The sequence below is a fragment of the Orbicella faveolata genome, unplaced genomic scaffold (assembly GCF_042242905.1).
Source record: "Orbicella faveolata isolate gen_17 unplaced genomic scaffold, um_ofav_v1 contig_36, whole genome shotgun sequence".
Taxonomy (NCBI): domain Eukaryota; kingdom Metazoa; phylum Cnidaria; class Anthozoa; order Scleractinia; family Merulinidae; genus Orbicella; species Orbicella faveolata.
Window position 1 is genome coordinate 759,592 of NW_028301565.1, and position 13,530 is coordinate 773,121.

Below are 13,530 nucleotides of genomic sequence, written 5' to 3' on the forward strand. Positions count from 1 at the left end.
AAAGCGACAAGCGACACAACCCCGAAACCCAGCGACATGGGAAATTTTAAGCAGCAACAAGCAAATCGAATGTGCAGTTAAAATTCGACAGCGACACAGAGAAACACTGGAAAAGAGAGCAACATTGACCTGTTTGGACTTTTTGCCTATTTCGAAATTGTATTCTTCTGCAATGTCTGGTAAATGTCAGAAACTTGTCTGCTTTTCCACTGAATAAACTGTAAAAAAATTAACCTTGTAGCGACAATGACATATGACTTCATCCCCAAGAAATTACTTCCGCTGGTTAGGTGGCATCGGTAAATGAAAGGATGCAACATTGGAACACGGCTACCACCCTTGGAAGGCCTCCTGTACACTAGAAAGGAACAATGCCATCCTTAATGTACCACAGTTTTCAACTCTTGGGGTCTTAAACTAATTCTTGAAAGTGAACAAATCTATAAATACGCACGTGCACAGTTTACAGTAGCTTTTTATCCACTGATGAAGAGGCAGCAGCCTCTAAACGTATGGATGTTCACGTACTTTTCGTGCAATAATGAATATTTACTAAGTTTCTTTATCTAACAAACTCTGCGCAACACAGCTTTCTTCTTGTTTTAAATCTATAATGTGTTGTTCCTGGATATACCCATACCTGATACCCTGTCTCTGGTTTGGACTCCCCCCCCCCCCCCCCATCCCCTTAGAAATTCTAGTTTTTAACCATACTTTCCATTAAATATTTTCGCATTTGAAACCCCCTCCTCCTTGGAATTTCCAATAACCCCTCTTAGGGTGGGTATGGATATTTTCTGGAACCACCAAGTAAAACAGAACATCTTTTTGATATTTCAAAATACAGCACATTCTGCTTTATGCTTCTGTCAATCACTGGCAAATGACATTTGTGCCAAATGGCAGCCAGCATAATTTTTTATTTTATTTCACCAAACACATCCCACATGTTTGGTGTTTGAATATTAGGCCACAAATTGAAAGGTTGGGTGGAAAAAGGGTATTAGCGATTTTTGCCCAAATTGAACATTGCTAAAACAGCTCCAAATTTCGCATGTGGGTATGTTTTGGTGTGTTACTTAAGCAATGTCCTGTATTTTTTTTTTTTGGGTGGATTTTGCTTTGTTTTTGAGATACAAAATACGCAAAAACATTAGTTTACTTAGCAGCATCGAATGCAAACAGAAGAAACTATTTGTTTTGCTGAACAATGTTGGTAGTTTAAGACACAAAGTTATTTTAACTTAAAAGTTGATATGTTTTTGTATCATTTTGTGAGATATAATGTGCAATGTTATTATTTTATGCCAGGCCTTAGTTAAGCGTACATCAAGTAGTGGGGCAGAAAGTCAAAGTGCTGTTCCACCATCACCCTTTGCTACAGGAGAGATGGACGAAGGACAGGATGACACAGAAGGATCCTCAGCTGGTAAACTATCATCATTAGCAGGTGGAACGAGTTCTTCAGCTTCAGCAGCTGGGTTAGCAGGGTCAAGTGGCACTGGAAATGGAGGAGGATTAGAGGACACAGGAGCACTTACATCAAAGTCTGTGGAAGCCTTGGCAAAGCAACTGGAGGTAATAGGACTGCTAGTTCTTGTCAAATGAAGGTCTCCATGTAGGTATCCTGTGCTGGGTTAAAGTAACTCAGTTTTGCAGACACTGGAAGTGTCAGCTATTAAAATGCACAGCTGGGATTAACTAACCTTGACAATTTGTTTACTGAGTGAAAGTGAGCTTCTTAGCTTTAAATCTTACCTTTCTTCCAAAAACTGATCATTACACTGTATGTTAAGAGTTGATGTTGTCATGAATGTGATGTACATGTATCAGTAAACCAAGCAATAACCTGTTTAATAAAATTTGTCTTTTTACATTCATATGTCACTATTAAATGTTTGGTACAATCCATGTTTGACAGAAACACAAGCTGCAGTTGGTGAGTCAATTGGAGAAGTCATCAGTGATAACAACAACCCTCGATCTTCTTCAGTGGTTGATGGGGCCTGATGCTGGAGGACCCAGTAGTGTTGGCATGGGAGTATCTAAAGCTATCAAGGATGCTTTGACTGAACTACATGTGTCGGAGAAAATTGTGGAAAACACAGATCAGCTTCTGGTAAGTTTACAACTAGTGCATGTGTCCCACTTTAAGTATTTTTAAGTATCTTTTTGTTCTTTTGTTTTTTTGTGTTTTTGTTAGAATTTATTAAATAATATTTAGGCGATACCTATCCCAGAGTACTACTGAGACCATTGTTCACGCTTACATAACATCGCGTTTGGACTATTGTAACGCCCTACTGTACGGTCTCCCAAAGTATCTGATTAATAGACTTCAGCTTGTACAGAACTCAGCAGCTCGCCTTGTTACCTTGACTAGAAGGCAGGGACACATCACACCAATACTAAGGAGCTTACATTGGTTGCCAGTTCATTTTAGGATTATTTTCAAAATATTGTTGTTAACTTACAAAGCTCTGAATGGACTGGCCTCTGATTACATTAGAGACCTACTGCGATTTAACATTTCTGGTCGGACACTACGATCTTCAAACAACAGGTTGCTTGATGAGCCTAGAGCAAATCTTAAAACGTATGGTGAAAGGGCTTTTTCCGTGGCGGCACCAAGGCTCTGGAATAAACTACCCCTCCAGATCAGACTTTCATCATCAGAGGCAGTTTTTAAGGCTAATCTTAAGACTTATCTTTTTAAGCGTGCATTTGATTTGTAGTTTTTACTTTTTATTTGTAGCCTAATTGTATTATATAGCATATTTAATTCTTAGGATTTTAACTTTTAGGATTTAGGATTTTAGGTTTTTAAAGAATTAGGATTTTAATTTTAAAGTATTGTAAAGCACCATGGACAATTAGTGGAAAATGGCGCTATATAAATGTATATTTATTTTATTTTTATTTATTTATTTATATTTATTTATTTATTTATTTATTTTCACCATTACTAACAGCAGACTTCTAATAAATTGTTTTTTCCATTTCAGGTTCCAACTTTAGGATCTCAAGAAGGAGCATTTGAAAATGTGCGAATGACGTTCAGTGGAGAACAGGGTCAAACCATCCGGCAGTTGATTGGTGCTCATGTTCTGAGACGTGTGGCCATGTGTTGCTTGGCATCACCAAAGGGACGCAGACAACATCTTGCTGTTAGCCATGAAAAGGGCAAGGTAAATGACTGCGGCCTAACACCCTGTGAAGCTTCCAAATATTGGGGTTTGAAATGACCAGGTCATGACATGATTGAATGACTCACGATGCTTCCCATTATTTGACATGACTTCATCATTGAAGCATTGTATTTCAGCCATCTGCAAAAGCCTTGTTTTATTAGCCTTAATACTTTGTTGTGATTTTGATAAGTTTTCATCAGTTATTTATTGATGTAAATTAGGTGTGAAAAACCCACTTGGGAGAAACTAATATCTACATGTACATGTAGTATTGCATTAAGCCTTATAGACTGTACAAGTACAGTCTTTATTTGAAGTAATATGAGGGCAAAACATGTCTCATAGTGCACTTTTATAGTTAAGGTTGCCTGTAATTTTTTATTGACCAAGGGCTGAAAGAGAACATTCAGTTAATCATAATACAAGAATAACATGCGATGAACAGGTCAAATTGAAGTGTTTTTGCTGTGTTGTCACATTATCTACACGAACAGGCTGATTTAAGGCCAACAGAAACAGAGATCACTTTAAAAATTCATGTCTAGTAGTAGGGAGTTAAATACACCCTTGTAAATGACTGAAAAACCAATGACAAATTCAAGGGAAATAATTTTGAAATAACAGGAAGTTCAAAATAACCAAGTTCAGATTCCATGGTCCAACTGAATAAACAATATTAACTGTTATTAACAGTACTTATTAACTTTGAATGTAATATATACTAACATTTTTTCAATTGTCGTTTAGATTACAGTGCTCCAGCTGTCAGCACTTTTAAAGCAAGCTGACTCTAGCAAGAGAAAGCTAACCCTGACACGCCTTGCCACGGCACAGGTACCCTTCACAGTTCTGTCTATTGCAGGAAACCCCTGTAATGAGGACTTCCTAGCAGTGTGTGGGTTGAAGGATTGTCATGTGTTGACATTCAGCAGTTCAGGGTCTGTGGTGGATCACCTTGCCCTTCATCCTCAACTGGAGACTGGTAATTTTATCATTAAGGCTGTCTGGCTTCCTGGATCACAAACACAACTGGCTCTTGTCACTGCCGACTTTGTCAAGGTAACATTTTGGGACTAACCAAATGAAGACCAGGGTCAAGAAATATTTAAAGTCTCACTCTTGTTTGGACTAAAACTCTTGTCAACTCATGGCAACCTTTATAGACTCTTGTGTATTCTCATCCAATTATTATATGCTAGAATATTATTTATCTTAAGAGTCTTTTTTGGGCTATACTCATTTTAAGTCACAGGAAACCTAGTCTCCTATGCAGACACTCCTTCCAGTCGTCATGCGAAGGAAGATTGCGTGATAAGCCCAAAGAGAGTCTGGGTAGAGGCCAATAGAGGAAACACTCATTTAGCTCTCATTCTTCAACTCTTGGAAATGTGCAACTCTTGCTTTCATTTTTCCTGGGCTTTATACAAGTTGTTGCAGTTCTAGTTGGTTCTCTTTTGCATTTTCTCTGAAGAGATAATCAACATATTTCACTGTTTAATTACTAAATGTACTCTTTGCTGTAGATTTATGACCTGTCCCAAGATGCCTTGAGTCCTCTCTATTACTTCCTGCTTCCAAGTGGAAAGATCCGAGATGTCAGTTTCATTTTTGGCGATGGAGATCACAGTTTGATACTAATGTCTTCAGCGGGACAGTTGTATTTTCAGCCCATGGACATCACCAGCAGTGCAATAAATGGTCCTTTTTATTTGACAAATACATTACCCATTGAACATCCTGATCTACAAGACTCCAATGGCCAAGTAGCTGGTGGTGGAGTGTCTGTGTACTACTCACACATTTTGCAGTTGATCTTCTTCAGTTACAGTCAAGGTACTGTGATGGAAACAATAGCAGATAATAGAATTAAGGAGCAGAGCCTGCAGGGGCTAGACCTGTGCATGCATCTCTAACAAGTCGGTGGGATCCAACCAGCATAATGTTCAACCACAGTCCATGGTTGCTATTAATCAGAAGGGATGCACCTTTTGTGTCCAAATGTGGTCTTGGATTTTGCCTGACCATTGGTGATTATTATGGATCAAAGGTTTTCAGTAAAAATTACACATCAAGTTGATAGAAAGGGTGACTGATACAGGTTAAGTTAATTTTTAAAAGTAGATCAAGCAAAATGTAAAGTGCCTTGCCACCCTTTAGCTCTTATTGGAAACCTTGCTTAATGACAAAGGTTGACTGTGTAGTTAACCGTTTTTTGTTTTTTTTTTTCTTGTAGGTAAAACATTCGTTGCTCCGTGGGGTAAAGACCAAAAGGAAATCAGGAAGATGTTTCCAGTGACCTTAAAGAGTAGCTCAGGCAGCAATAAGAACTCACAGTCTGCTGCATTGTGTCAGTGGAGTGAGGTGCCACAGCATCCTGGTCTTGTGTGTTGTCTGACACACACAGCTGGTGTTCCCGTTGTGCTGATGATCAAGCCCCATCAAATATTGGTACAACCAAAACCTTATCTGTTTCAATTGTTTTTGTTGCTATCAAATTTACATGGCTCACATGGAGCGATATGAGGATTGAAAGGGAATGATACAGGCCAGTTATTGTTGGTTATTATTTTAGAGGTAATGAATTACTGTAGTTGTGAAATGTTCTGACTTAAGCATCGTTCTTACTGCACAGGACATCTTCGATCACAATAGGGAAACAAGCTACCATCAATGTTGTTGTGTATTCTGAAAACTCTCTCACTTCCTGCATTAACAAGTAACAGAGAGTTTGTGGTAACTAGACTATTTTATTTGTTGTTTTAACAGATTCAGGAGATTAAAGCCACATCATCCAAAGCAAAAACCCAGGATATGGTGGCCATCCGGCATTCTGTGAACACATCAGACCAACAACGCACTACAATGATTCTTCTTTGTGAAGATGGAAGTCTCCGTGTTTTCATGGCCAGTGCAGAACACACTGGTTACTGGATGGCTCCCGAGTTCCAACCTGTGAGGTCAGTGGCTTGCTTATACACACAAACTTAGGCATGTGCATCTGCTATGATTTGGTTTCCATGTTTGATCAGAACTTGAATTGTTATGTTTGCTACACTAATATAGAACATAGATTTTAGGACTGCTAAGTGCTTGTCTTAAATCGCAACTACCATATGTGTAACAATTTAGAGTTTAGCGTCGTGAATCTGGGTATTAAATTAACCTAATTGACCTATGAAGTTGTATAAGCCCAGGGCTTGTAACTGGCAGTTTATGGTAATTAATTAAAATGTTGAAGTTTCCTTGTGTTTGTTGTGGCAAATGAATCCATTGAATCAGAAAAACCTTGGGAAAGAAATTTGCTTGTTATGATATTATTATAATTATTCTAACCTAAATCATTTGTTTTCCATATACAGGCCGCTAAGTATAGTGAAGCCAGTTCGCAAGAAGAAAACCAGTAAAGCCAGAGTAAAATCGACCACTGTTAGTTTCCCAGTTGATTTCTTTGAGCACTGTCAACCACTTCTAAATGAGGTAGAGTTTGGAGGTGGAGATATTCTCCAAGTCTATAATGTGCAACAAGCAAAGCACAGACTCATGACTGCTGGAATGTATATTGCAAGTACCAAGGTACAGTGTATGCATGTATGCATGGATAGCGTATTTTGCTCATTAAGAAGAGCTGCTTTTGTTTTTTGTTTTCGTTTTTTGTAGTAACAATGATAGATTTTGGTGTTATTGTGTGATGTATTTTATTCTGTTGTTTTATGCATGAGTTCAATTGCTGATCCAACATACATTTTAAAGGAAAAGCCGAAGAAGGACTTTTTATTTAATTTTAGCTCTTTTTAAATGTTTTTCAGCATGTATAACTCTTTTTAATTTTATTTTTAGTCTTTATTGTAAGGTAGTTGTATTTTTTTAGCGTACATTAGCATAGAAGAGCTAACTCACTAAAATTTGCTCATAAACCATTATGTAAAATAATGTAACTGTAAAATTTAAATCTTGTTTATAGTGGTCGTGCACTTAGCTATACAAGCACCAAGCTTAGCTAGTTTACAGGCATGACACTGAAACAAAGGAAACATATTTCAAATAAACGTAACATAGTTAAAAATTCCAACCGGCAGGAGGCAGACCAGTTGGCTAATTGTTATTAATAATTATTATTATTTGCAGCCAAATGGCTTCAATATTGAGATCACCAACACTAATCCTCGTGTTGTCATGGTTGGAGTGAGAATTCAGATTGGCTGTCAGTCCGTGGAAAAGGCCCCGTCCTTTGTGGAAATCTTTGGGAGAGTAATTCAACTGACATTGACAAGAAACAGATGGTTTGATCTTCCATTTACAAGAGAGGAGTCATTAACTGCAGACAAGAAATTCTCCTTGTTCAGTTTGTGCACATCATTTGTTTTTTACCATATGCAATGTATCAAATACTTTTCATAAAAAAGGTAATGTTACACAAGGCAATTTTTGTTACAGCACAAGTTGCAAGAAAAAACTTGTCTAGTATAGCATCCCCTAAAATGAACATACCTGGCAACAAATCAGTGAGTCAGGTTCTACCTTTTACATCAATTGGAATGACACTGCCAATTATCTTTATGCATTGCTTAGGGGTGTTTCACTTAGTCACAAGATGGCTAATAATGGGAGAATAATGCTCTAGAATTAGCCGATCAGAGTGTGCGTTATATTGGCTACAAACACAAGCCATACATGTTTAATGGATGTAATTAACGACTAGTTTAAAATTTTTGTCAGTTGGCCAGTCTTTAGACCCATCAGGAGTGACCATGCTGGATTCAGTGAAGGTGTATACCAAGACAAAAGAGGCATTTGGTTGGCCTGATGATCCTCAGGAAGAGATACCTTCTACGCCTGGTCTGGGAACTGCAGCTGCTGTGGACACAGAGACAGAAATTGTCAATCCTGTTCCCCCACTGACAGCCGTTGATAAGTATGTCCTTACTTTTCACTTACTGCAATACAAAAGCTATTCAATTTCATGTTTTCCTCTTAGCTATTACCAACAGTAAGTTTGTATGACAATTTAGATTTCCACTGGCTCTTTTTCTGATGTCATCTATCCCATATCACACTTAGCTCTATTTTTGTCTAACATACAGTTGTATGACTCGGTTTATTTCTAACATGTATGCCGTTATTCTGTCAATGTAAGTTTAATAAAGTACATAATTTAAAAAGTATGTTTTAGGAACTAGAAAAAAATGTGCTCATGTTTATATTGCTAAAAGACAGAGTTTAGGGGAGAGCTGAGCTCTGCTCAATTCACTTGAGTTTTTCAATCAACCTGTGTAAACATGAAGTGTCTGTTGTCCATTATCTTTACAAAATGTAGCTTAAAAATGTAACATATAATTATTTTGTTTTCTTTGTAGACTGGTAGTCCACCTGCTGGAGGTCGTAGATGGTTGCTTTTCTACATTTGTATCTCAGGAAGAGGTCTCAAGGCAGGCTGCACTTGATGCTGCAACATCACTTATGACTAGTGCTATGCCATCCACTGTTCAGCATCAAGCACAGGCACTACTTGCCACACTACATCCATCCAAAATGTCCTACCACAGCCACAAGGTGATGTTTTGCAGCAATTGGCTGTGGGTGTTGCACCCACCCTGTAAGGGTGTTCTGATCCTAATTGCTATATTTGGTGAAACTAATTAAATGAAATAAGGCCATGAATTAAAAGATCTTTGGCGCATTCTCTGACTATAATACTGATAGAACAGAATGGTGAAAGACAAAATGTTTCGAGAATCTTCTCTGCACCAAGGGCCACTTTAACTGGTTTGTATTGTTTGTGTAAATGTGCCAGGCCATTCTTATAATATCTTAGACGAGTTACTTGTAAATGATTACTGATGTTTGTTTCCATTCTCTCAGGATCAGGCACAGCTTTCTCAAGTGGTAAACTTCCTTTGTAAAATTGTCAGTCCATGCCAAGAAAAGGAAGCAAAATCAGAAGAAAAAGATGCGGAGGAAGATGAAGAGAAAGCAGCAGAGGGACAGAAGAAAGAAGAAACTGAAGAAATCTTAGTAAATGTTAGTGAACTTGATGTTGAGAGTTTTCAGCGTCTTGTGGTGAGTGCCAGATCTGTGGCCAATACAAGACCCAGTAATTTGGCAAAATATACCACCCTGCCTGGACAGCAAACAGCAGAGGGTAAGTCTGTAAATGGGCCACTGAATTTTTTGTAAAGGATCCCATGTGTTTTTTATTAGTTTTTTTACTCATGAACTCTGGCACCCTCAGAATTTTTGACAAAGTTATACAAGAAATGTCTTACATAATATGCAATATGCCATATATTATATGGCATAACTGTGTTGTTGCTATACTGTAAACCGAAAGTGCATCATGAGACTAGTAATAAAGGTTTGTTGCTATTTTTTTGCCAGAGAGCGATGATACACATCATTTTGCTGTGTGCCTGATGAATGCATTTTGGAAGCTTCACAGTTGCCAGCCTGTCAACCCAGTTCTATCACCATTGTCTTCCATTGGTGAGAGATGATTGATAAACTCAGAACACTCAAATGTAACCTTGAGGAAAACTGTTTTTATGCTCTCATTTCTTACTTCCCAAACAATAATTACATGTAGTATGTTCTGGCAAATTCAAGTAAGGATAGTGATAATTGATGAATCTAAAGCAGTAAAGAGAAATAGACCTCTTTAGCTTGGGCGGTTTGTTTTCCCATTAAAGACCACATGATGATCCTCTTGAGAATTCCTGCTTTCAAATTTTTAAATAGTCGCATGTATAGGGATGAATAATTTTAAGATGGATAAAAGAAAAATTCTCTAGAGAATATCACGTGGTCTACAATGGGAAAACAAATCGCCCAAGCTAAAGAGGTCTATTGGATGCTGGATGCGGCAGTTTCAGGAATTGTATGCACAGAGTACCGTTCGACCATTTTGGACAATTGCAAACACCGTTACTCTCAATGCCTGGGCAAAATAGTTGTTTCTGCCACAAGTAATCATTATCATTGGTCATCAAGTATTATAGATTGAAAATAAAATTTTTATTGACGAAGAAGACAATACATATTGTGTAAGGTTGCATTTTGTTATTAAACTTTGTTTGAATTGCCTCCAAAAAAATTGGTATTGAAGGTAATGGAAAGTTTTATCCTAGGGTTCCAACATGTGGAGTCTACAGTGACAGCTCTTGTGGACATCATACATGCCTTTGCAATAGCAGATCCCTCCAAAGTTGGACTAGCTGTCAAGCAGTATGTGAAAATGCTTCTCTGTGAGGTATGTGGGTTCATTTAATGTGACTTATTGATTTTCTAGAAGTGCAATGAAGAGTGTGGAATGGTTGTTGCTTGTTACTCCAGATTCACTGGCTGGTTCCCATAGTCAATGAAATCGCTTCTTGTTTATGAAAGTGGGATTTAGCAACTCTGGATCACAAAATCGCTGCTTTTATGCTTCCTCAGGATCAGTCAGTGAGCTTTGCATGTAAACAAGCCCTCATGCGCCTGATACACAAACACTGGCATGGAATGGGTAACTCCACTCCTCGGTGCAACACCCCCACAGGGGAAGGAGTTGGAGGAGATGACTTTGATGGTGAAGATGATGATGGAGACCAGGACAGAGCCAATGAAACTCCCCCTGAAGAGTCAAATGGAACTGATGCAGAGGGAGCTCAGGCAGGGAGGCAGCAAGATGCTGAAGTCAATGAGGTAACCCATCTACGTTGTATCTATGCCTATTTTTTTTACTGTATAGTATTAGAAATGGGCCACGTCATCCAAACTAATCTTTCTTTATGCTACGTTAGGTTGCTCCAGAGGTGCCTGCTCAAGAACCGAGCCAGCCATCAGTAGGAGTACCCTCTATAGCAAGTGCTGCCAGTCATCTTGAAGCTCTGCTGCTTGGTGCTGGTGGTCTGCCAGGTATGCTAGATCTTCCTCCTGATGCAGACGATGAAGCCATGGTGGAGCTTGCCATTGCTCTAAGTCTTCAGGAACAAGCTGGTGCACAAGGTCTTAGCCTTCAGGGCTTGCCACTACCTGGCGCTCAGGCACTTGGACTGCCTGTCGAGGCTGGGGTGTCCTCAGATACAGCTTCAGGTATGATGAAGGAAGTAGGTTGACTAAAACTTGGAAGCAGTGCAGGCTTGAAGACTAGAAACTGCATATCACATGCACATGTACATGAACCTAAAATTAGATCTAGGGCTGTATTATATTGACGTTGACATTGAATTGTTTCTGTTTCAAGGACCTGCATCAAATTGACATGCTACATGTTTTCTCTCATACGACATTTCCAAATTACCTTTTTTTGAATAGCGCAAATTTCAAACCAAATTAGCTATCACAGTAGTTAAAATAGTGGACATAAATTCCATAAATTTGTGGTTAAAAAGATAATTTTCGAAGGTGTCTTGTCCTTTCCAGAGTCAAGAATGAGTAATGTGCAATTCTTCCTTAGGTCAGGGGAGTGAGGATGAGTATGAAGTACCTCCCGGTAGTGCTCAGGGCTCCTCTGCAGGTCACAGTGCCCCCAGGTCTCCTCTGCCACCTGATACTGGGCATGGGGGAGCTGAGTTTGAAAGTGGAAGTAGTGTAGACTCTGTTGCTGCTGAGACTGGGACCAGCATGGAAACTGTTGTTATGGATAGCGAGCAGGCAGGTTAGAATGATAACAGAAAAAGTTAATAAAATCTTGCTTAATAAAATCTTTTTCCTTAAATCCTTGATTCGTGCCAATTGGTTAATCATCAACTACGTTCAGCTGCTAAAACAATGAGGAGTTTTTATGGCTTAATATATACTTAGTTATATTCCAGATCTAGCGATGCCTGGTCACTTTTAATGGCCACCCATAGGGTGTTTCTCTATACCCAGGTAAATAAAATGTGTGAATGATCAGTGAGACAAAATGCAGGGTTGGGGGATGTAGTGGACTGAAGTATACTGGCCTGGAGAAGAAGCTGTACTCCGCTCTATGTCATGGAAACCAACCTTCCTGGGAAATTACATTATGTGTATCATTGTATTAGGCATGACAGACAGATAAACATTTTGTGCACATTGAATGGTTGAGTTGGTTGTTGGTTGAATGACTGCTGTTGTTTGTAGCTACTTTAGAGAGCCAGCCTGGTAGTAGGAGTAATGGAGATGAAGAGCAGGGAAGAGCCCATCCTGCAGGAGACAAAGAATCGCTGATGGATCAAGAAAAGTTGCATTCCTTAAAGTTGCTTCTTCTGGATGAGCTGCTGCTTCATCTTCCAAAGTTAAAAGAAGTTGGTGGTGTACAGGCTATACCTTTCATGCAGGTTTGCCACTCTTTTTTGATATCTAAGATTGATTTCTTCGATCTATAAATTAAGTGAGTGGTGTTGCTGCAGCAGTGGAACAATGTGGTTGATTTATTTTATGCAATACCGCTGACAATAAGTCTTGTACATGATTGCATCATATGCTCAAAATTTTACCACTTAGCCTTGTTTGCATGAAATGTTCTCAAACGTCTGGCACCTCTACTCGTGGGTATCCAAATCATCTTTGTGTGCATGCTACAATTTACCATTTGCATTTTCAAAGCGATGCTTGGTGGTGAAATTTGCCAGTCTGATGTCAACATGCATAAGGCCTCTTTACAAGCAAACTGGATGAAACGTTCAGTGCAAAATCACACAAGTGTGTTCTTATCATGATCTATCAGCAAATTTCCATTAGTGATCAACATGTATATGACATATGGCTATATTTCAGGTCTTGCTCATGTTGAGTTCTGATCTGGAAGACAATGACAGAGACAGGGCAGCGTTAAGTAAAGTGTTGTCTACGTGCTTAGAAGAGCTGAAACTGGATCAGATGGTAACTTTGTTTTCAACATGCTGGATGGAATATAATTCCAATTTAATAATGCACAATAGCACAATGTAAACTCCTTGAATTTATGTATCAAAGTAGATAGGACACATGTGTAGTATCCGCCCGTCAGAAATTTTGATGACCATTTTTTTGCCAATAACAGACTAACCTCAGTCGGTAATATATTAGGTCATTGTCTAGATCAAGTATGCAATCCATATAGCATGTGAAGGGAACAGAATTGTTACAGAAAACATATGTCTTGCGCATGTTACTCTCACTGCCTTGGACTGACAAAGAATTATTTGTATTTCAGCAGGATGTGAAGCACATTTCATCACGCACCAAACAACATGAAGTCTGGCTGATCATCATGAGGCTGTTGAGTGTACTGATGTCAAGAACCAAGACTAATTCCAAGAGTGGATCTGAGGTAAAGATTGATTTTGAGAAATGTTACAGCAGCTGTGGTGAAATATTTGCGCATTGTTATCCATTATGTATCGAGCTCTACCTCATA

At 38.7% G+C, this 13,530-nt stretch overlaps 1 protein-coding gene across 2 annotated transcripts in view; it reads left to right on the forward strand.

Annotated features, from left to right (window-relative positions):
* The window catches only part of LOC110040516 (E3 ubiquitin-protein ligase UBR4-like), a 59,871-nt gene that overhangs the window by 20,067 nt on the left and 26,274 nt on the right, over window positions 1-13,530 (forward strand). Inside the window, exons 28-47 of one of the 2 annotated variants that reach the window (XM_020745761.2) lie at window positions 1,312-1,578; window positions 1,922-2,119; window positions 3,006-3,188; window positions 3,939-4,250; window positions 4,715-5,024; window positions 5,425-5,639; window positions 5,958-6,148; window positions 6,551-6,764; window positions 7,317-7,533; window positions 7,908-8,103; window positions 8,546-8,741; window positions 9,051-9,330; window positions 9,567-9,671; window positions 10,313-10,434; window positions 10,620-10,868; window positions 10,967-11,258; window positions 11,623-11,823; window positions 12,273-12,469; window positions 12,909-13,013; window positions 13,327-13,443. In XM_020745761.2, coding sequence (XP_020601420.2) covers window positions 1,312-1,578; window positions 1,922-2,119; window positions 3,006-3,188; window positions 3,939-4,250; window positions 4,715-5,024; window positions 5,425-5,639; window positions 5,958-6,148; window positions 6,551-6,764; window positions 7,317-7,533; window positions 7,908-8,103; window positions 8,546-8,741; window positions 9,051-9,330; window positions 9,567-9,671; window positions 10,313-10,434; window positions 10,620-10,868; window positions 10,967-11,258; window positions 11,623-11,823; window positions 12,273-12,469; window positions 12,909-13,013; window positions 13,327-13,443 — 4,167 coding nt within the window. The remainder of the gene's footprint in view (window positions 1-1,311; window positions 1,579-1,921; window positions 2,120-3,005; window positions 3,189-3,938; window positions 4,251-4,714; window positions 5,025-5,424; window positions 5,640-5,957; window positions 6,149-6,550; window positions 6,765-7,316; window positions 7,534-7,907; window positions 8,104-8,545; window positions 8,742-9,050; window positions 9,331-9,566; window positions 9,672-10,312; window positions 10,435-10,619; window positions 10,869-10,966; window positions 11,259-11,622; window positions 11,824-12,272; window positions 12,470-12,908; window positions 13,014-13,326; window positions 13,444-13,530) is intronic. The other variant, XM_020745762.2, reaches the window with a different exon arrangement.